Source organism: Citrus clementina, unplaced genomic scaffold (genome assembly GCF_000493195.1).
Source record: "Citrus clementina cultivar Clemenules unplaced genomic scaffold, Citrus_clementina_v1.0 scaffold_8, whole genome shotgun sequence".
NCBI lineage: Eukaryota > Viridiplantae > Streptophyta > Magnoliopsida > Sapindales > Rutaceae > Citrus > Citrus x clementina.
Genome location: NW_006262022.1, coordinates 273182 through 295409, shown reverse-complemented (window position 1 = coordinate 295409; position 22228 = coordinate 273182). Strand labels below are relative to the sequence as shown.

Below are 22228 nucleotides of genomic sequence, written 5' to 3'. Positions count from 1 at the left end.
CATGCTAACATACTAAGGTGATATATGAAAAAAAAAAAAATTGTTCATTTTCAAGGCTTCGTTAATTGTCTTTTAAGACTTTCTGACTCTGTAAATGCCAGTGTCGGTTAAAAAAAAACACATGATGAAAAGATTTTAGTTTTACCTTAAAATAAAACAATATTTGAAGTTGAAAGAAAGCTTCAAAATGAAAATTATTTGAGAAACAATCTTTATTCTATCACATCCAAAGCACCTGCTTAAATTAATTATAACACAACTCTGTCAGACTGAATAAAACAAGGTTCAATGGGGGCAAGGCAACTTCTGTTGCTCAATTAGCTGGGGACACGCAAACACACACCGCTCCAAATAACCAAATACCTATCACTGTGCTACTAGTACTACTGATTATTTAAGAGAAACAGGGCAGGCTCAGCTTTTGCAGCATGGCCAAATTTGGATGTGTTGAACTTCCTGTAAACACCAGTCAGCTTCCCGGTTGCAGCCTTCTCATGGAGTGTTACCATCAATCTCGAGCATTCCCTATGTTGACAAGCATTATCAAATTCATCAGCTGTAAATACGCTCGATTCATATTTGAGGATACATGTTATTGCAAAACAAAAAAGTAAAGTAGCTCACAGAAGTTGATCTTCCGGGTAATTGGTTAGCCATTCACTTGTTTTAGTCCATTGCTTCAACTGGTAAAGGCTGCATTGAGCTGTGTAAATTGCTGCAGCAGCTAGCAAGGATGGGGGGAACTTGAGCATTTTGTATTCCACCAAGCATAGCTCAACGATGAAAAAGGCCAGAAGCTCAAGCTGGCTCGAAATCATGAGCATGACAAACCTTTAATATATCGAAGACTAAAAAATTCTAGATCCAAATTACTTGATTACGAGTGAACCTCACCTTTTTATCAGATTGAGCTGCCTTGAGAAATCTCCGCATGAACACATAAGGGGTCGGTACAGACATGTTGAATTGTAAAGTGTTCAGCAGCAGTTTCTCCTGCAAGCACATATGAACATTCAAAGCTAGTTAGCAGTGCATGAGAGGGGGCTAGCTTTGATCGGAAGAGAAAAGACAAAAAAATTACCATATCAAGCACTTCTTTCCTTGTATAAGCATTATCTGATATTAGAATAAAATCATCGACAATGGGTACCGAAACCTCCTCATATTTGCAAGCTAATAGCATGGCTGTGACACCGACCAATTGAAGCTTCTTTCTTACTACCACCTGCCGCTCTAGAAATTTGTCTACAATATTTATAGTGAGAAATAGTGTCTCATCCATAAGCTCAAATTTGTAGTGAACCTGTCCATATGATCAATCCTATTAGATGAATGAAAGTAATCTCTTAAGACATTTAGAATGTATCTTGAAAGGTACAATGAAATTCTGTTTTCACCTCAAGGAGCCAGTCAATGAGAATAGCCCTCATTTTCTCATTGATGTCAGATTGATGGTCCATATAAGTGGGGGAAACACAGCTAGAAATCTGCATAAACTAACTATCATTAAAGATTTAAAGGTAACTATTCTCAATGACTAAAACTGAACAATTTTTATTGCTTGGTGCCAAGTCCATTCGTAATGATGCCCTCAGCTGACCAATATGCATTTCAGTGACTAATATTAATAATATGCTTTTTATTTTCAATTGCTATCGAAGAAAGCTTACCTCAATTTTCCTGTAATAAGCATATATGTCATCAACATACTCAACAACTGCTAATGGATTTTTCAAATCTCTGCCGTCGATATCCAGAATGGGGTCCTCTGTAACCTCCAGTTCATCAACGTCCTGCAGACATCAGAATTCAGTGCATTGCATTAAGATTTTGTTTTGGCCATAACTAAGATTTGTTAAATTCTAATACCATCCGATCAATCTCATCAAGGAATGCTTCTGTGTGCCGCACAAACATTGGGACTGCAGCACCATCATCATCCCCACAGTCTTCGACATCTATTACTGTATGATCATCTCTAGTTTCCTGATAACACCACAAATCAAGCAATAGTAATTCAATTTCATGTTCTAGACATGAAGCAAAATCATAAATCATCTTAACATTGATGGTTGTAGAAATTACTTCAACGTCGCCAATCACTGCTTCTGCCAACCCTGGATTTGGTTTATGTGCTACTCCATTCCTGAAGATATAGTATAGTTCAGATCAATTACATGGTAAATTGAAGACTGGAAGTGCTGAAACCAGAACTTAACAAAAAGAAACTAATTGAAAATTTACCCTAATCCTTTTTTGTTAATGGCATTTGAGCGAATGGTAGCTCCCCAAATGTTTTGATTGATAACAGATAAAGCCCTTCTGGGATTTTGAACCACCTCCATCGTTTGCTTGGAACCACCCAATCTCACATCATCTTCAGAACGGAATTTATTCAAATTAAAAACACAAAATAATAATAGTAAATTAAAAAAGGCGACATGCTGAATTTAAAAAAAAAAACAGAAAAAATGTAAGCAGCTGTAAATCATTGTGTCACATACGAATTAACAAATTTCTCTTTTGAAAAAATAGGAAGATACATCAAATTCTAAAGGAAGCTACCTTGAAAATTAGAAGCTCCTTCAATGAGACATGCATTAATGTTCTCCTTTAATCCACCCATTCTTGATTCTATGACACACCAAGGATCGAAATAATAAGAAGAGAAAGCAAATATCATCAAAAAATTAACAACAAAATTAAAAAAAAAATCAAACACCCTTTTGGATTTGAAAGTTTGAAAAACTCACACAAATGGAACTCTGTTCGAATTATTTCATTTTGATTATTATGATGGATTAAAAGAGAGAAAAAAGAAATGAAGCGGAATCAAAGGAAAATGAGAAGGACGAAGATGGAGAAAAGGCAAGGGCTTTGCACGCTTCCTTATTTGAAAATAACGGCTAGTTAACGTGGACGGTTGGATCTGAATAAAAATGAAAAGTTGCTTTGGATCGTTTCAACGGTCTAAAGTCAAGCGCGTATCGTTCGAGAGGACGTGTCAAGGCTTTCAAATTTAAAAGGCCTTTTGAAATTTTGGGCTTCTAACTTTTTGAGCCCATCATTACGCTCTTCTCCACTGAGGAGCCATATTCATTAGAAGCTTCTACTTAGTTAACATAAGATAATATCTTAAACCAAACAATAATAGTAATTCAACACAATATACTAATGTATTGTAAAATCAGGGGTTTGCTGAAAATCTAAATCTATATAATGATAGCATAGTCGGTACGTATATGGATGAATAATAATTTAAAAATTTGTGTGAATAAAGGTGAGATCTACATACATCCACTAAACTCATCTTAGATTTATTTCTTAATTCTTATAAAAAAAAAATTATTTCTCAATGAAATTATTCTAATGAGAAAAACTTTTCATATTATTGAAAAGAAAAAAAAAAAGGAAGGTTTCTCAATCACTTTGTCAATAATCATGGGCATAATCTAAGACTATTAATTGGGTTCACATATGTTTATGGCGAAGCAACTTGTTCGGATTAACGAATTCTTGCTCAATAATTCAAAAAAAGAAAGAATCTTGGTGTAAATCCACTACCATATAAAAATAAAAGAGACAGAAAGATTAGTTAGTTTTGTCTGTGATTTAGAATTAGAAGCGTTTGTTTAATAGCTTGATTGGACCTTTGTTTCACTCTTTTGTGGTCATGACCCATGAAAGCAATGAGATAATACACCCGCTGCCTCATTCTTGCAGATGTGGTCACGTGAACACATCAATGATTTGTGTTGAATTTGTTGTATCCATAAAGATTCCCTAAACTTGGATGAGATGATATCACAGTAATCATAAAGCCCACCTTCCACCCTTTTTTTTTTTTTTTCTTATTTTGGTTTTGGTAGGTAAATAAAGACGGTGAAGAATTTCTCATAAACCCTAACTTTAATGGCAAAAGTTGCTTCGAACAGCGACTGATTGACTGACTATTGAGAAGGAAAAAAAAAAAGGCAGCTTATGGCAACTTGAGCTGGCAGACATTAACTTTTACCTTAACTCCGGCCCATTTCAAACGCACCAAAATCACACACGGCCTTCAAATATTTTGGCCTAAATGCAATGCACGGCGGTAGCCAGCGTGCATGCCAAGTCAAGATCGAGATTAGAAATTTCTGGTATTAAATCCACTCTCGAAAGTTGTCGCTATCACACACATCAACATGATTTTGTGAAGCAAATTGCATTGCATTTGACAAAATCCAACATTAATATTTACATTTTATAGTAGCGAGCGAGAACGACATCACATCACTTTCTGCCCACAAGAAGATTAATGCATAGAAAATAATTAACAATGATTAAGTGACGTTGTTGTTATAATAAAAATTGTTCAGATGGGCCTCAAGAGGTCTCACAAGATCCGATCTTGTTGCGTTAATGACAGGCCAGCACCAAGCACTATACTCTCACAATACCCTAGTAGGTGGCCGAGATTGACAACGCCAAGCAAAGATGTGATTTTTTTAGTTTTTGTTTTTTAATAAACAATTGTTTATTATTTAGCACTTGTCTAGATTTTTCAAATCAATGCAAGAGGTACATAAATTAACGAAATATTTTAGCAACCACAATCATTAAGGCATGTAATCAATTTTTTTTAAAGTTTTTTTTTTTATCACTCAAATGAAGTAAGAAAATTCATTGCATATTGCTTAAAAACAAAGTTAGGAAACACTTTTTTTTTAATAATATTACCAACTTAAGTATATAATTATAACCCTCTCTAAATGACTTCTTAAATCTCTTGTATTTTTATCATAAGAAATTATGTACGTCAGAGGATAAATAACAAAAGAAAGATCGAAGTGGTTTAATAACTCATCAAATTTTTATATAGTATAGTTTTATCACACATAGACAATAGATGACTTTAATTCAAAAATAACGCAGGCACATAAAGTTCGTGACAATTTTAATGTGAGTTAATTGGTCTTAAAAAATAGAATTATAAATAGAATTTGATTAAATTGAATTAACTCTACAGTAAAACACTGATGATACCCGTTGGATAATCAGAATTAAAAAGAAAAGAAAAAAAGAAAAAAGAAAAGGTTAGTCTTAGACCGAATTGCATGATCATTCATCCCACAAAAAAAAAAAAAAAAAAAAAAATATTGTAAAAGAAGTGAAAGAATGGGGCCGTTTGAGGCGCGAAAAACATATCGAAACAGACACGAAAAAGATGCACGTGAATACGCGTCGCCTTGTCAAAAAACCGCGTGGACCGACCCAAAATTTCATCGCAGGCCAATTTTAACTGCTTTTCAAAATTAACTTTTTCCTCTTTTCACTATCCACAAAACCCGCGAAAAATTATCTCATCCTAGCCGTTAATCATGTGAAGGTCCCACAATACCGCCAAAAAAATATAAAAAAAATAAATAAATGCACAGAATCTCTCTCTTTCTCCTACACACACATGCATGTACAACATGACAATCTGCGGCATCAATGGCCACATTCAACTATTGTCCCCTCATTTTCTTTTTGTAGAGAAAATCTATATTTTCCCGGAAAGTTAATTATTATTATTATTATTGTTAATTTTAAAGTGTCTAGGATACCTCTTTTGAGTTTTCGAGCCGACACTTTTTGACATTTTTGTTGAAAATCAGATTTTATAACTACCCTTTTGAGTTATTAAGCTTGATAGCGAGGAGTGAAGAGGCAGAATTGCCCTCCTTCAAAGAGAAAATCACAACTTTTTCGGATAATTTGCATTTTGTTAAATGTTTTGAGTTTTAAGCCTGAGAGTGCGAAATAAAGAGGCAATTTTTTTTTTTTTTTTTTACTCTTTTTTCTAGAGCAACAACACTCTTGGCTGACATTTTAACATTATTGCCAAAAGGTGTGATTTTAAGAGTACCCTTTTGAGTTTTAAGCTTGAAAGAGGGAAATGGAGAGGCAGATGGTGGTGATGGAGGGAGCTACTGGAGAGAATCAGAACGGGGTTTCGAGTTCGTTGAATGAATGTGATCGTGTAGTCAATGAGTTGATGCAAGTGATTGATACCATTGGATCGTATGGTGGGTTTAGGAAAACTCAGAGGAAGGAGTGCTTGAACATCGTGAGAAGATTGAAGCTTTTGGTGCCTCTTTTGGAAGAGATAAGGGAGCTTGATGGACAAGTTTCTAGTGAGGCCTTGAATTGTTTAGCTCATTTGAAAAAACCACTTCTTGCAGCGAAGAAACTGTTGAAGGATTGCAACTATGGCAGCAAGATTTATCTGGTTAGCTGTCACTTTATGTCTGTTAAATACCTTCTCAATTTCGTTTATCTATTAATTTATTTTGACATATAAGGTAATGTTCTTATTTTGCCTTTGTGTTTGTTGAAATTAGGCAGCGGAGAGTGAGGCGGTGATGAGTCGATTCCATGCTGTGTATGATAAACTGTATGAGGCTCTGGATGATGTGCCTTATGATGAGCTTGGGATATCTGATGAAGTGAAAGAACAAGTGATTAACTTTTCTCTTTCTTTTATCAAAGCATCTTACATTTGTTGCCCAAATTTATTTTTGGTTGGATCTGCTGCTTTAAGATAAATTTCTTTGCCGGCCATTTTCTGTTTTTAGTTCCTTGAGAGGTTAAAAGTACATTCTGTGATGAAAATGTAGAGCGCATTTAATTCACAATACATCTTTAAGGCAACGTGCGATTTCAATTGAGTGGAATTATTTACTGTAGATAGGTGTTTGTGGATATGCCCCTCTGAAGATTCTGCTGAATTTCTTGTAACAGGTTCGCGATATCCTGGTTGCAAAAGAGTTCTTATAAGAATTACGATAATGTTCTTTAGGGATTCTTAGGTTACTAGGATTTGTATTCGATAAATAACATTGTCACTGTTTCCTGGTTAGAAAATTGGTTGGAGAAAATTGTCAAATTATTTGTTTGTTCTACAGTTTCTTTCAAAGTTGTTGTTCACTTCCTCAGATAATATTATGCTAGGTGTTTGCATTGCAAGCTTTTGAATGATGCATGTGCGTGTTTTATTTGATGGATTAACAGGTAGAGCTGATGCGTATGCAACTTCAAAGGGCAAAAGGGCGTACAGATACACAGGATATGGAGCTAGCAATGGACATGATGGTTGTTTTCTCAAAAGAAGATGACCGGAATGCGGACAGTGCAATACTAGAGAGACTAGCTAAGAAGTTAGAACTACATACTATTGCAGACTTGAAAGCCGAAACATTAGCAGTCAAGAAACTTGTAAAAGAGAGGGGTGGGCATAAAGCTGATAGCATTTCTCAAATCACCGACCTTTTGGGAAAATTTAAACAAATTGCCGGTGTTGAGGATACCCTTGTGCTTGATGGTTCTGTCTCAGCCAGAAAGTTACAAAGGTGTCAGACTATGCTAGTCCCTCACGAATTCCTTTGTCCGGTTACATTGGAGATAATGACGGACCCAGTTATTGTGGCAACAGGACAGGTAATTTTGAAGTTCAAATAGAATTCTTTTCTGTTCTGATATACATGGCACTGAAACTAAAACAATTTTTTCCGCCCTTTTGAAAGACTTATGAAAGAGAGAGCATTCAGAGGTGGTTGAATTCCAATCATAAGACCTGCCCAAAGACTGGACAAATTTTGGATCACTTGTCTCTTGCTCCAAACTATGCCCTCCGCAACCTCATTGTGCAATGGTGTGAGAAGAACAATGTTGAACTGCCAAAGAAGGATACTAATACGGGCTCTGATGCCTCCTCAGCTGCACTCATAGAGGAAATCTGTTCCTTAATTCAGAATCTATCCTCAAGTCAGCTGAATATAAAAAGAGATTCTGTCATGAAGATCCGCATGCTCTCAAAAGAGAATCCGGACAACAGAATTTTAATCGCCAACAATGGAGGAATTCGTCCGTTGGTCCAGCTTCTGTTCTATCCAGATTCGAAGATCCAGGAACACACAGTCACTGCACTTTTGAACTTGTCACTCGACGAAACAAACAAAAGGCACATAGCCAGAGAAGGAGCCATTCCTGCTATAATTGAGATCTTGCAAAATGGGACTAATGAGGCAAGAGAAAACTCTGCAGCGGCCTTATTCAGCTTATCGATGCTTGATGAGAACAGAGTAATGGTGGGGAACTTGAATGGAATCCCCCCTTTGGTGAATCTGTTGCGGTATGGATCAATCAGAGGTAAAAAGGATGCTGCAACTGCACTTTTTAACTTGTCTATAAACCAATCCAACAAGTCTAGGGCCATCAAGGCAGGTATCATACCATCATTACTTAAGCTACTGGAGGACAAAGCATTGGGCATGGTTGATGAAGCTCTCTCAATCTTGCAACTCCTTGCATCTCACCCTGAGGGTCGAAATGAAATCGGGCGGCTATCTTTCATTGAAACTCTGGTGGAGATAATAAAAAATGGGACTCCAAAGAACAAGGAATGCGCAACATCCGTTCTTCTGGAGCTGGGGTTGAATAATTCATATTTCATTTTGGCTGCCCTTCAGTATGGGGTATATGAACATCTTGTGGAGATTACAAGATGTGGAACAAACAGAGGCCAGAGGAAAGCAAATTCCCTTTTGCAGCACATGAGTAAGCGTGAACACATACCATGACGTTTTACAGAGCAGTTAATGCTATCATTTTGCTGCCATTGCTACCAGTGCTACCAACTTCGGTTTTTGGAGAGTTGTGCATTGAAAGTTTATAGCTTATCTTTCGTTTTGTTAGTGTACAGTGTTTAGAATTGGTGCCAAAGTGCCAACCTCTGTGTAGATTTAATAAAATTCATGTTGTGTTAATTTGTATGCTCATACCGAGTAACAAATTTTGATTCGAGTCACCAAATATTCGGACCCTAAGGTAGTTCACGATATCATGATTCTCATCTTCTACGATCACAAATGGATAGATTTATCGCAGCAAAGAATACTGGACCGAGTATACATGACATGGTAAATTACTAAATTCTTGTCCAACTTTCGGTAAATTGATTTCATCATAAAAGTTTGGGCATGAAAAATGAAAAGTCTATCTTGTTGTATATTCAAATTTAACATATATAAAAAAAGTGTATTTACTAAATGATGAAAAATTGACTAGATTATAGTCACTTATTATTATTTTTGTTAATGACAAGATTCTCGTTTTTTTTTTCTTCTTCTTCTTCTTCTTCTTCGTCTTCTTTTTCACTCAATTACATTCTCTCACACTTTTTTATTACTTCGTCACTCATCACTTCTTCATATTTTATCCTAAAATCATTATTAAATATTGTAGGTTGAATCTTAAAATATTTTTAATTTTCAAATTCCATTTTACCGAATGAAATAATAAATTTCAAGGAGCTGCTACCTTACAGTTATTTCTGATAAGTCCCCATTCAAATATACATTAATTCCAAATATCTATGAAGTTTTTATTATTACAACAATGGACCATATTTTCCTTACAGTGGACCATACTTGGATCAAAGCATCGACAATAAATCTCTCCCGGGGCCCAACCCAGAATAAGAGGTTGCCATCGAACTACGTGGCAAACTGTAGTTGGCATGCACAGCGACGCGGAATAGATGCAAAATACAAGAAACACGTCAAAGAAAAATAAAAGAATTTGTTGTTGCCTACTTGCCTGTTGGTTCTGAGGCCCCCTTTTTCTCTCCTTCATTGAAATAATTCTATATCTTTCTTTTCTTTTTTTTTTTCTTTTAAGAAAAAAATTTAAGCCTCCAAAACCTTTTTTTTTAATAAAAAAATTATTATATCAAAGCTGCTATTAATAGTTAATCAGAAGTCTGTCACAATTTGCATTGGTAATCCATCTGAACAGAAAATCAATTAAGAAAGATTTTTTCTTAAATATAAAGTTCTTACTACAGTGCAACACTTGTCAGTAAGCCAAAATAATAAATATTTATGGTCTAATATAATGCAAACAAACAAAAGAAGAAAAAGCCAAAAGTAAAAAAAAAAAAAAGAATAAATAAAAGGAAACGTGGGAGGGAAAACCCAAAAGAATAATATTGCGCCAAAAGGAAGGTTTTGAACTTCAACGAGGGGCTAAATAAACAATCAAGAAAAGTTGAGGACTGAATGGTAAATTAATCCAACTTCGTTAGAGCCAACGCTTCTTCCTTTTGAAACGAACCCGTTTCTCTTTCTTTCGCTCTCTCTCTGTGAACGGTTTCAATGAGCTAAAGGTAATGCACGTTCCCACTCTTCTTTTATTTAGTTTTTTTTTGGTTTAATCAATTTTTCCATTTTGCAGTAGCTCAGTTTCTTCAATTAGTAACTTTTTGATTATTTTGTTATCAATTTTGCAGTAATTAAAAAGATGTTACCAATGCTTGATTGCATGGGAGTATGATTGTAACTGGATTTGACAACTAATTCGATGGGTTTCGTTTATTTTGTATCAATCACCATTACCCATGTCTCAAAATTCTGATTAATGCATGCTTTTGATTCTCGGTGTTGCCTTTTGTTCTGTTTAATCAATACTTGGTGAAATAAAAACAATTATGCAGTGCTTTAGGGTGTTTGTTTTTGTATTTTTGCTATTGAATTAGTGCTGTTGTAGTTTTCGTTTTTAGTTCTTTCGGCATTTGAGATTAGATTCGCACATCCGTCAATGATGTTTTGTTTTCATGCTGCATTTTTTAAATTTCAACTTTGAGTTTTACTGTGAGGAAGAAAGAATGAAAATTGACATCAATGCTAGTTTGCTTGTGGCAAACATGTGCTAAATATATGTTTTTAGCATTTTACATTGATATACTCATCAATGCTTCTTTAGCGAGTAGCATTCTCTGGTTGTACATATAGGTGGTAATTTTTATCTGACAATTCCATTTGAAATCAAACGTGTTTAATGTGCTGTCATTGGGGAAAATATATATGGCAGCTTGTTTAATGAGCTACGCGAATGATTTTAGTATGGACCTTAATGAACTTATTATATCCAGCTTCTTTACTAGAATCTGCATGGTGAATTGTGTCATGCAGGGGGAATGAATTTAATATAATCCTTTGATAATGACTTCTAATTGACATACAACGTCACTGCAAGATGTTATTTTGCAACTCTTGTAAAGTAGATTTCCATTCAAATTATGAAACTATTGTACACCCACTTCAATTACTAGTTTGAGCCGTTCTAGGAGAACTTGCCTTAATTTATGTGAAATTATTGTTGAGTAATGAGGGTGCTACAGTTATGTGTCATGTAACTTTCACAGGCTGTTTTGTAGTTGTCTCACTATATACGGTTCTTTTGCAGGCAACCAGACTCGATCATAGTTTAGCATATGTGCTTAATATTATGAATGCTCTAACTTACATGTTTAGTGGTATCCTCACTCTAATTTTCTGGTTGTTGTGTTCAGGTTGAGAGATGACACATTATCGGTATCAACAAATCTTTGAAAATGGTAAATCAAATGCAAACAACTATGGTGTCTTTATGGCCGTTGTTGACATTTATATATTTATGGTTTGTGGTTGACTTGCTATATATTAAAAGTTACCTTGGTGTTCATGGTCCTTGAGTCCAAGCACGTGACTGTACTTAATTTAATTTACTTAAGTTTTTGTTGCGTGAATAGTGTTTGATACTCCTTTTTCCCTTATGATTTGTAAATAATTACACACTTGTGGCCTATGAATAATGAAAAATGGGACTGTGTTAAAAACTGTTCAGGGTTTATGTGATGGTAAAAGGGAACATAATCAAACCAGTTTATTGCCATGTGGTACAGTTCATATGCTACTAGGTGTATCTCAATTAGAACTTAGTTTGTCAGTTTGGGTTTTATGATCAAGATGGATAAAAAAAATGTTTGCTTCCCTTCATTCTTTTCTATTAATATCAAAATGCAGTTAGCATAAGTTGGAATTAATTAGCTGGTGGCCACTTGTTTAGATCCTCCGTAGCTGGTTTTGGATTTTACACTTGGCTGACTAAGGTTACTCCATTACCATTTGAGCTATTGGAAGTGGAAGATGCATTATACTTAGATTTTCCTGGATGTCACATTCCTTTTGAAAATATTGTGTGTTACGAAGACTGAGGAAATACTTAGCGATACATGTTTGTAAAATGTGATTTTCTTCTAAAAGCATATAATGTTGGGATTTCTCCTGGAATGCAATTTTTAAGATTGCTTCTGGTCTTTCAATTGTTATCTTGACTAGTTTAGTTGTATATGTACGTGGTGTCTGTTGATTTGGCTTCTCTATCGTAACTGATGGATTCTTTGAATTTACTTATACATTTTATTTCTTTTCTTTCTCCAGATGGTTCAACAAACAGCAGACTCTAAATTCAACCAATACGGCTTTGGCAGTCCTGAAACAAACTTGCTCAGTCGTGATAAGCAACAGCTGGTGGCTATGAAGAAGACGGCGCTAAGAGAACTGCAAAATGAGAACAGGATTGTTGTGCCTAAACCCAATGGAAATTCTCCATATTCAAAGGATGGGGGATCTATTATTGATGCTATTAAGGTTTCTGGTTCTAAGAGACCATTACACGAATGTCCAGTGAGTCCCCCTAAAGATAGTAATGTTGCAAATGGACATCTTGTGTATGTCCGCAGAAAATTTGAAGCAGATGTAGGCAAGGCCAGCACTTCGGACAGCACAAACACTGCAGTTGATTCCACAAGCTCGACTTTGGTTAGTCACCAGGAAAGCGCCCACCAAAAGGCCCAGATAAAGGAGCCAAAGGTTTCTAGTTTTCCAGCATTTGCACCTTTACCAACGACTTCCTTTGTCAGTCCACCGGGGAAACCTTCGGTTCCTCTGTTTGGGAAGCCTGGTATTAAATCAACACCAGCAGAATCCCATTGTCATCCTGTTGCATCTGCTGCCCCTTCGTTGGGTAATTCAAGAGGAATGGAAATTTTGCATTGGGAAGAGCGATTTCATCGATTGCAGATGCTGTTGAAGAAATTGGACCAATCAGATCAAGAGGATTACATCCAGAGTATGTTTTTATATTGCAATAAGTCAATTAATATTTTCATTGTTATCTCAGTTGAAAGTTTTGTGATACTAATTTATATCGCTTTACATGATTTTATTAGTGCTTCGGTCACTTTCCTCAGTGGAACTTAGCAGACGTGCTGTTGAGTTAGAAAAGAGATCAATCCAGCTTTCACTGGAAGAAGGTAATATGAAATCCGGTTTTGTCCCCCCTTCTTTTTAGTTATATGCTCTAGAAGAATTCCCCCCATGCCCAAAAGAGGGTTGTTGGCGGACGATTCTGAGTTGGTGCATTGTTTGCTAGTTGGTAGCTTTAGAAGTTAGAACAATGCGCATCATGCAATTCTGAACTTTTTGTGTCATCAGCTCATATAAACACAAGCACATTGTGTGGATTCTACTCAAATTGATTATGCCACCTCTGAATATGTCGAGGAACGTATAACTTATTCGCACTTCGTTTTGCATTGTCACAGCGAAAGAGGTGAGCCGTGTTGCAATGTTAAATGTGCTAGGAAAATCCGTCAAGAATCTGAAAGAAACTTGATTCATCAAGATCAGTCAAATAAGCAGAAGGCCGGGAACAAGAAGATAGTTTTTACTACTTTTGAGCCTTGAGAGACTCGGTGTACTAATACACCTACTTTATTTTGCTCCCTCATCGCTTAATTGGTGGTTGCTTACCTTAGCTTGGCTGATATCCATCATAATATTTTACCTCGGATGTCTTCTCTATTTTGGCAAATGCCATTGACAGTGAGAATTTCCAACTGTATTAACTGTTATATAAATATAGTGCTTGAACGATCATTAACGCAGTTCGTAGTTCTTCTAGCCAAGTTTAGTGAAGTGAGTTAAACACAATAGCGATTCCCTTCAACTTTCGGATACCCAGAAGAAGATCAAGGATGCATGTCATTTCTAATGCAAATGGCGTTTGATTCGATAAGCAACTTTTAAGTCACAGGTTTCTATCAGGCTTATGAATCAAAAGATATAAAGCCATTTTCTTTTAGTTGCACAAAGACTCTTTAACCCAAACGAAACTATCATGAAAGCTAGAATTTTAGAATGTTATGGCTTATCGAAAGTAGTGGGTGCCTATCTCAAATTGTAGCCCTTTATTTTTCCACTTCGTCTTTCCCAAATGAAAGCAACAATAAAGGAAATGTTGTCCTAAAATTGAGGCCTTTTTTAGTACTGAAGAACGACATTCACCGACAATTGAGGCTTTAGCGTAATAGTGTCTGCTCTACAAGTTTCCTTTTGTGAGAAAAGCTATGCCTCTTCGCAATAATTTTTTCAGTTACCATTTAAACTCTTTAACTCCCTTAAAAATTGCCACACTATCACTTCAGTTTCTGTCAATGTGATATTGATGCAATAATTAGGGGTAATTTATGAAAGTAGCCAACTAATCATTTTCTTATTTTGGTAACAAAAAATGGTTGTTTTGGGCATAAATGTCCCTAAGGTATCAGTTGAGATAGATATGTCGACACGTTGATTGCTCATGGACATTTTGATTGCTTATCAATTGTCCATCGAAGAGAATTAGTCTAGCGTGATAACTTGAGAGAATTTATGCCCAAAATTTTTATTTTTTGTCTACGAAATTAAAAAAAAAAAAAAAAAGTAAGTCGGCAAACTTTTGCAAATTGACCTTAATTTTACTTCAATTTCCATAATTTTTCCCAGAAAAAAAAATTAATGGATAAGGGGAGATGTAAAACAATTAAATTAAAAAAATTTAAGTAAAAAAAAAAAAAATCAATGGGCGTGCCCTCAGTGGTGCATGTAAAGCTCTAAGCAATGGATAACCACTACATGCACCAACCGAAAAAAACTGCCCATTTCAAAAGCTTGTGTCTCATTGAAACCAGTAACCGCTCAAACGACTACTTAAGCAACACAACCCACCATTTTTACACTTTTTTTTCCCTCTTTATCTTCAGAAAATTGCATCGCCCTTGTCGTTTTGCTATCATAATCATTGCATAATGACCAACAACACAAGTTCTGATCCTGATTTTTTCTTCTCGCCTTCACCAACACACAGAATCATCACAAACTTTGCTTCATCTTCCAGCCCTGATGCACATTATCAACAAAGTGCCTGCAAGAAACGGTCCAAATTGATCAAGATTGACGCCAGTGCCACTTCATCATGTTCTGCTAGTGTTTCCAAGCCAAAATATGCCAAGAAACCTGACCCTGGTGCACCAAAAATTACTAGGCCTTGCAGTGAGTGTGGCAAAAAGTTTTGGTCATGGAAAGCACTTTTCGGGCACATGAGATGTCATCCTGAGCGGCAGTGGCGTGGCATTAACCCTCCTCCAAATTTCCGCAGACCCGCTTCACCTGTTAAGGAAGTAACAAGTGTTGAAAATGTTATGACTGTGGAGGATCATGAGGTTGCAGCATGTTTGTTGATGTTGGCTAATGGGGATGTCGGTGTTGGTACTGGTAGTTTTCAGCAGGGGATTCAAGTTCAAGATACTAATGAAGTAAATTTGGGTGGGGTAAGTTGTAGGTTTGAGTGCAACAGTTGCAAGAAAGTGTTTGGTTCACACCAGGCCTTAGGGGGTCACAGGGCTAGTCACAAGCATGTAAAGGGTTGTTTTGCAATAACGCGAAGTAGCGATGGTTGTGAGATTGATCATGATCATTGTAGTGATGGGATTGTGAAGGAGAATGTGGATGATGAAAGGAAGATGATGATGGTTTTGGGGCACAAGTGCAGTATTTGTTTGAGGGTGTTTTCAAGCGGACAAGCCTTGGGTGGGCACAAGAGGTGTCACTGGGAGAAAGGAGATGATCCATTGTTGAACGATGGCCTTAATCTTTTGGACCTGAATTTGCCTGCTCCAGTTGATGATGACTCCGCCTCTTCTTCATATTCTTCAGGGCTCACTTTGGATTTGAGGTTGGGCCTTTGAATGGAAACTGAACTTCTTCTTTTTTTTTTTTTGTGGGGTTTGTTTTACTAACTGTTGTGTGACTTGTAAGCTAGGGTTAGTATATTCTGTAATCATTGACATAGTTACTTGCTGGCTCCATAATTGGGAGACAGAATTATGTGTTCTATAAACAAATTAGGATAATAGTTGTAACTTCTGATTACTAATAAATTACAAAGTTGTTTGTGTCATTTGCCGAGTAGCTTGCTTATGTAATCTACAAATCATCTTTTGTTAGACTTGTTGACATGCTGATATTCGATACTCGACTCATGAATGTGTGTATATACTATATCATTAAATTTGATCTGAATGGATGAGACCATTGTTTGAGTAAGAGTTTTATCTCAAGTATTTTGAGTTAGCAACCATGAGGACATGTACGACTGTTGAGTAATTTAGCAACATTAAGGCCCTTTGTGTGATTACCAGTACGATGCAGCTTCTAGATTAGTCTTGTAGAATATGTAAAGTGGTCCAGAAATGGCTTAGTTCAGTTCAGTCGTATCAAGTTCTATGCTTCAACTTGAATCGATCTGAGATAAAGATTGATAATAGCATTAGAAAAAAAAAATAGTAGAATATATATATCGAATAATGATCAAGTGAGAGCAAAAGTGGAGTTAAAGGACCGCAAGAATGAGTAGAATGTCAAATAAATACAACATTATGTGAAAAAGAGATTATTAAAATAGATAATTCATAAATCTAACCACCAATAATTAATGCAGAAAATGCTTAATAAGTTCCTTAACAAACACTATACCTCTTACGTATTAGTTGGCTAATTATGCAAACACAATATGAAACTAATCATTTTAGCCTTAGATTACATTTTCGTGAGCAAAAACGTATAATATAAGGCAGTGATTTCTTTTGAGAGGAATACTGGGTACAAGCAAGTTGGATACAAGCTGGTAGGGGACTTTAATACACACATTATGAGTTTCTCTTCGACTTCTTGTCTAAGAAATGTTCCTTTAGAGACAAAAATAGATACCAAAGTTTTGGTAACAGCAACGGACATCTCGGTAACACATGAAACATGCTAGTGAACTGTGTATCAGTCAATTTTATATTTGGACCAACTCTTTACTTTCTTGGATCAAATCTTTAAATTTCAAAATTAATACTATCCGTATACATTTGCTTCATCTGTGTATTTGGAGAAAATTATTTAATAAACATATAGTACAGTTTATGAACAAGCACCGTTCAAAGTGCATAAAAATGATACAGAAATCATCAAGCCTAAGCTTTCTTTTCCAAATGGCGAACAGAAGTTTTTGGCATTTCCAGTAGAAAACCTTTTGGAAAAGAATAACTGGTAAGCTCCGTGGGGTCATGACCTTGATGATATAACTTTTAGATTAAAGTTCAATTTAGCAGACTATGTCCAAATTATAGCTCAATCAGATTGTCCAATAATGAAGCAACTGGTCGCAGTTTTTCCGCAAAGGGAAGCACTCAAGAAATGTGATTTCTTAAGTAATCCTTCGAATAGTTTTAAAACTCAAATTCAAGACAACTCCATACAAATATCTGAAGAGTGATTAATATAGGACATCTCGAAAGTTAAAGCTTGCAACTTCAGCTTATCTTAGTAAGCTCGATGACTCACGGAAACTCCACGTGGAACATGGTAAATTGTCTTGATGCCTGAGCTAGTTTGGATAACCGTACATATAACAATTCAATTCACCAATCATTTTCGGATCGCATGGTGTTGATTTCACCGATGCATTTTATATTATTCAATGCATTGGAAGACTGTACAAGGCATCAAACTACTGACCGAAGGTTTAGAACTATTATGCGGTTCTTGAAGCTACATTGATAGTCTCAAGGCATTTGATACGTGGCTATTTTATGCTGTGGTAGAACCCGAAGTTATGCTTTGCTTATCTTCACATTGCTTTTAGTTTTTTAATAGTACTACTAGCTGGCGAGATTTGTAAGACCAATAGGCTTCAGGAATCTCAGACTATGAATCATTTTGATTATCAAATAAAAGATGCGACAGATATTATCGAGAGTTTAATGGTTATACGCAAAGTTAACTGTGAGATTATTTCAGACTCATAATATCTAGTCATCATCAAAGAAATTGCTTGTATCCACTACTGCAAAGCTTGAATCGGTAATCAAATTTTCGCAAAAACCCCGAACTATTAAGTGAATAATCACATAAGATGATCTTTGAACTTTGGCATAGGCCTTGACAATATTCATTTGCGTTGCACGTAAGAGAACTATGGCTATTTCCTTGTCAAACAGAAACTTATTTAATATCATAAGAGCCTCGATAATCTTCATCATTTACACTGATTCACACTCAAGTTTGTTTAGCTGCCATTGACGCATTATTCAGCTAAGACGTTATAGCTCCCCAGAAAAGTCTATTCCTGGTAACTCAGCTACACGTACAGCTGCTGAAACAAAGTTTACCATAAGCCTGAGCAAAGCATATTCTGCCCAACCAAGTGGCTGTCATGATATCGTAATATCTCCTCAAATCCATGCAGAATTCGACGGGTTCTGAGCGAATTAATGTCGAACAACAAAACCATGTCAATTCATCCAGCTTAATTACCCACTCAATGCGTTGTTTGCAAGCGCCTTGTTATGACATCATCGACTGTTCTTAATACTATCCTCACATCAGTCTTTTGCCTATCTGTCCGGTTGATAACTACGTTGCGTATCCATCTAAATAAGGTCAATGAATCTTTTTTGATTCAATACGGATCATTTTGGTATCTTGCTCCGATTGAATCAACTTATGCGATCCTGTTCAAGGAACGCTGTGAGGTGTACACGCTCAACTATTAATAATTCACATCAGAGTCATGACTCTGCCTTCAATAATGTTCATTTTGTCAAATCATTTGATTACGAAATTATAACTTTATAAGATCATTTGAACTATTCTATGTCAACTAACTTCATATGATTAATAATCCAACAAATGTCATTATATGATTAGCTCATCCGAAAAACCTGCCAATGAAGTTTCAAGGGTTAAGATTGATCTTCCAACTTGATCGCACATCAGATAATCCCTCATAGTTCAACTGCTCATGCCCCACAAGATTAAAAAAGGAGGTCCATTGACCACTCTCTGCTAGTATCTGTATAGTTTAATCAAATGAGGAATCTCCATTAGAAATATATAAATGAATGTACAGATTTTCATATTGAATCCCTGTGGTATCTTGCCTTGATTCAACTGGCGCGTGTATTCCACATCTATGATGCCATGTATATTCAAATAGATACCAAGAATATAGATAAATACAATATGTCAGCATAATTGAGTTATGACTTTATCGCCTACCGATACATATTATAATCAACCCCCCACCACATAATTTATTACTAATTCTGCTGGATGTATATGCATACTGACATCAGCAAAGCTTGAAAATGGAGCACCTTTAATAAGTGCTTTCTGGTGTCATCATTAAAATTTAAAAGCAACAAAGAGATGGATTATTTCCATTTTGATCTTTAAAAATAATTACATGAAAGGGAAAGATACAGGAAGAATAATTTTTTAATAAACAGAAATTTTGAAAACCAGCTGGTTTATGCACAGTTATTTTCATACAAAAAAAAAAATTATTTAACCGTAATAATCTTAGCTCAACAATACCAATTAAAGATATTGATTACAGAGCTTGAAGAATCTACTCTATGTATATTTATATATATACACTGCCTATTTGGTCTATCAATAAACTGTAGCATATTATGTCGCGAAGGATTTGTTGGCACAAACTATATGAATATGAGTTTTGAGGAATCAAAAGTTGTCTTGATCAATTAGAAACTGCATTATTTACAATGGACAGGTTAAAGTATTAGGTATTGTATTTGATGTGAGTGGAAAATGATGTATATATATGAACATATTTATTAGTTATATCCACATCAATAAGGTTCACTGCACATGCAAGGGCAACAAGTGGGTTAAAGGAGCTGATCCACTGTTATGGAGAAACTAATCACTCAAATCTTAAACGAAGGAAGTGGAAACAAAATTTCTAATAGTCAAAGATTTAAAAGAAGTTAAAAAAAAAACCCTTCAAAATCAAGCACTTGTCTTTAGAGTAATGAAGCCATTGCATCTGACAAGATGCCGACGCCTGAGGAGAAACCATTAGCCGAGTCTCAAATATGAAGGAATGCAAGTGGATGAGTCAGATTCAACAGATTATGAATAAACCATATATAATAATGAAGAATAATTAAGCTTTACAAAGATCTTTTATTTGTTTCCGGATATTATAGTCACATTTTAATCTGCTTTTGTGTATTTTTCTAATTATCAGAATGTGTGCTTTACAGATACATCAACTGACATAAGTTATGGGGGTAAGACAACATATAAAAATCTCCGAAAGTTGAATCAGTTCTTAGCCTTTAGATGGAGACTCATAACTAGGTTATGGCATTTGATTAACATTTTATTCCATTTTCAATGACATAATCGAAGACATTTAAATAACAGACCATTTTCATTTTATAATTTATATACAACTAGCTTATGTATGATATGCAAATTCAAGATCAGTGATCGCGACTGGAACTCACCATCAAGCTTTGCTTGTAAGAAATCTCATTATAATACAATGAGATTTTTGAGTTCTAGTTGATGCATCACATTGTGAAAGAACCCTTTTGATTTAAATTGAGGAAGCATTAGTTTGCAACTGGGTTGGCAATGATTCAACTCCAACAAAGATATAATTCCAAGATCTGGTGATAATAATATTGACTTGCTCCTGAAGTTTAAGCGAGGAATGAATAATCGATTATTCAACTTGATCAAATTGTTTATCGTATTAACTTTGATTATTTTGGGTGAGTAAATTTTTATTGTTTCCTCAAAAGAAACATCAGTAGGGCCTGCTGGGCATGCTCAAGCAATGAGAATTGAGCAGGCACTTACTTCATAAAATCTATATCTTCACTTTCTGCTAATATGGAATCTGAAGTCATGACTCATGAGGATTCTACTTTAGTAGATTATTAAGTAATTAAAAGATTAATAATCTTGGCTAATGCGTCATTAGATGTATGCGGCGAATTGAGCAGGAACATGAAGAGGCCATGGCCCCCCAATATTCTTAGAGGCAGTAACAAGAATATGGCCAAATTTAACGTGGCCATATTAAGTGACCTTTCCAAATACATTGCTAATCACTTAATAATGAACATCAAAATTATAATCACAAGATTACGGAACATAACTAAGTGTCAAAACTCGATTGTTGTGAGGAAAAAAACAGAATATTCAAACAATTAACTGTCACTACTCGGCCGTAAAACTCTGACTTTAAACCAAACTTGGACAGAAATGTTGAAGTTAAAAAAAACTTATTAATCACAACATCATTACAGTGGACAAAACAAATAATTAATTAAACTTGACAAGACTTGATGGGTGGCCGTGAAACTAGATAAGTTTACTGCTTAGAGAAACTAAAAGTTAGATAATTTATCATGTAGAAGTAATTTGTGAAGTCCTGATCTTTTGAAAGTTGAAGTGTTGAACTGTAAATTTCTCACTTATCCCGTGTAAACATGGAGATGAAATCAGCATTGAATTTGAATAATGTAGATAATATTCACAACAGGGAACTCGTAATCATTGAATATTCAGACGTGTTAAGACTGTGACACGTGTATAAAATCACAGCACAGGCATGTAAGCCCTACAGGCAGGCTAACAATATTATTAATTTACCATTTTCAGGAACTGGTTGGTAAGTGCTGACCATGGTGAAGGTTGAAAAAATGGGCTTTTGAAGTTGTCCAAGAATCTTCAAGTCAATGAACCTAACAATAAAACAACTGGAGCTCAAGAATCTTTTTCACAGACCCCAAAAGTTGGTTTGAAAAAAGAAAAAAAGAAGAAAAAAGGGGAAAAATGCCTGCATTAGTCACATTGAGAAAAAAAAAAAAAGGCAACTGGTAGCAAGGGAATCTTTATTACTCATAACAAGTGAAAACACTAACATGAAACACATTGCATAGTTCTGTAACTGTTTATTGCACGCAAGCGATATTTTTAGGTGAGGTTGTTTATAAAGTTATACAACTTATTATAAATCATATTATACGAAAATATTTACTGAAATATTTATAATCAGATAATTATTAAAACAAGAGCTCAAATTTTGACTCGCTATTCTACTCTCATTTCGAACAATTATTTATATAATTATAAAAAAAATTTAATCTCACAATATTTTTACGGGCTTAAACTACTGTTCTCTCGCATGTAAA

The 22228-nt window shown here is 35.3% G+C and overlaps 4 protein-coding genes across 4 annotated transcripts; 3 read left to right on the top strand and 1 right to left on the bottom strand.

Moving 5' to 3' along the window:
* Positions 1–240: 240 nt before the first annotated feature.
* LOC18035576 (G2/mitotic-specific cyclin-2) lies at positions 241–2838 on the bottom strand. Its single transcript, XM_006422377.2, has 11 exons — positions 2754–2838; positions 2566–2634; positions 2245–2377; positions 2086–2146; positions 1870–1986; positions 1671–1793; positions 1398–1487; positions 1082–1303; positions 895–993; positions 625–803; positions 241–525 (listed from the first exon to the last, which is right to left on the bottom strand). The coding sequence occupies exons 2-11, from the start codon at positions 2624–2626 to the stop codon at positions 384–386; spliced, it is 1227 nt and encodes a 408-aa protein (XP_006422440.2). The 5' UTR covers positions 2627–2634; positions 2754–2838; the 3' UTR covers positions 241–383.
* A 2721-nt stretch (positions 2839–5559) lies between these two features.
* LOC18035280 (U-box domain-containing protein 15) lies at positions 5560–8871 on the top strand. The gene is made up of 4 exons (XM_006422376.2): positions 5560–6253; positions 6366–6482; positions 7036–7461; positions 7548–8871. Exons 1-4 carry the CDS (start codon positions 5921–5923, stop codon positions 8601–8603), a joined length of 1932 nt encoding a protein of 643 aa, XP_006422439.1. The 5' UTR covers positions 5560–5920; the 3' UTR covers positions 8604–8871.
* Positions 8872–10077: 1206 nt separating this feature from the next.
* Positions 10078–13792, top strand: LOC18035079. Its single transcript, XM_006422375.2, has 5 exons — positions 10078–10189; positions 11375–11419; positions 12285–12975; positions 13076–13159; positions 13451–13792. The coding sequence occupies exons 2-5, from the start codon at positions 11417–11419 to the stop codon at positions 13519–13521; spliced, it is 849 nt and encodes a 282-aa protein (XP_006422438.1). The 5' UTR covers positions 10078–10189; positions 11375–11416; the 3' UTR covers positions 13522–13792.
* A 1182-nt stretch (positions 13793–14974) lies between these two features.
* On the top strand, positions 14975–15913 carry LOC18034386 (zinc finger protein ZAT3). Its single transcript, XM_006422372.1, has one exon. It carries the CDS (start codon positions 14975–14977, stop codon positions 15911–15913), a length of 939 nt encoding a protein of 312 aa, XP_006422435.1.
* Positions 15914–22228: the final 6315 nt, after the last annotated feature.

What these genes read in the sequence shown, in the direction of transcription:
- LOC18035576 (XM_006422377.2), bottom strand. Translation starts at nt 2,626, where the DNA reads ATGGGTGGATTAAAGGAGAACATTAATGCATGTCTCATTGAAGGAGCT. An exon ending in CAGTGATTGGCGACGTTGAA is followed by an intron (nt 1,987 to 2,085) that starts GTAATTTCTACA and finishes TGGTGTTATCAG; the next exon opens with GAAACTAGAGATGATCATAC. An exon ending in GGAAAGAAGTGCTTGATATG is followed by an intron (nt 994 to 1,081) that starts GTAATTTTTTTG and finishes ATGTGCTTGCAG; the next exon opens with GAGAAACTGCTGCTGAACAC.
- LOC18035280 (XM_006422376.2), top strand. Translation starts at nt 5,921, where the DNA reads ATGGAGAGGCAGATGGTGGTGATGGAGGGAGCTACTGGAGAGAATCAG. An exon ending in ATGGCAGCAAGATTTATCTG is followed by an intron (nt 6,254 to 6,365) that starts GTTAGCTGTCAC and finishes TGTTGAAATTAG; the next exon opens with GCAGCGGAGAGTGAGGCGGT. An exon ending in TTATTGTGGCAACAGGACAG is followed by an intron (nt 7,462 to 7,547) that starts GTAATTTTGAAG and finishes CCCTTTTGAAAG; the next exon opens with ACTTATGAAAGAGAGAGCAT.
- LOC18035079 (XM_006422375.2), top strand. An exon ending in TCAAGAGGATTACATCCAGA is followed by an intron (nt 12,976 to 13,075) that starts GTATGTTTTTAT and finishes TGATTTTATTAG; the next exon opens with TGCTTCGGTCACTTTCCTCA. An exon ending in CCAGCTTTCACTGGAAGAAG is followed by an intron (nt 13,160 to 13,450) that starts GTAATATGAAAT and finishes GCATTGTCACAG; the next exon opens with CGAAAGAGGTGAGCCGTGTT.
- LOC18034386 (XM_006422372.1), top strand. Translation starts at nt 14,975, where the DNA reads ATGACCAACAACACAAGTTCTGATCCTGATTTTTTCTTCTCGCCTTCA.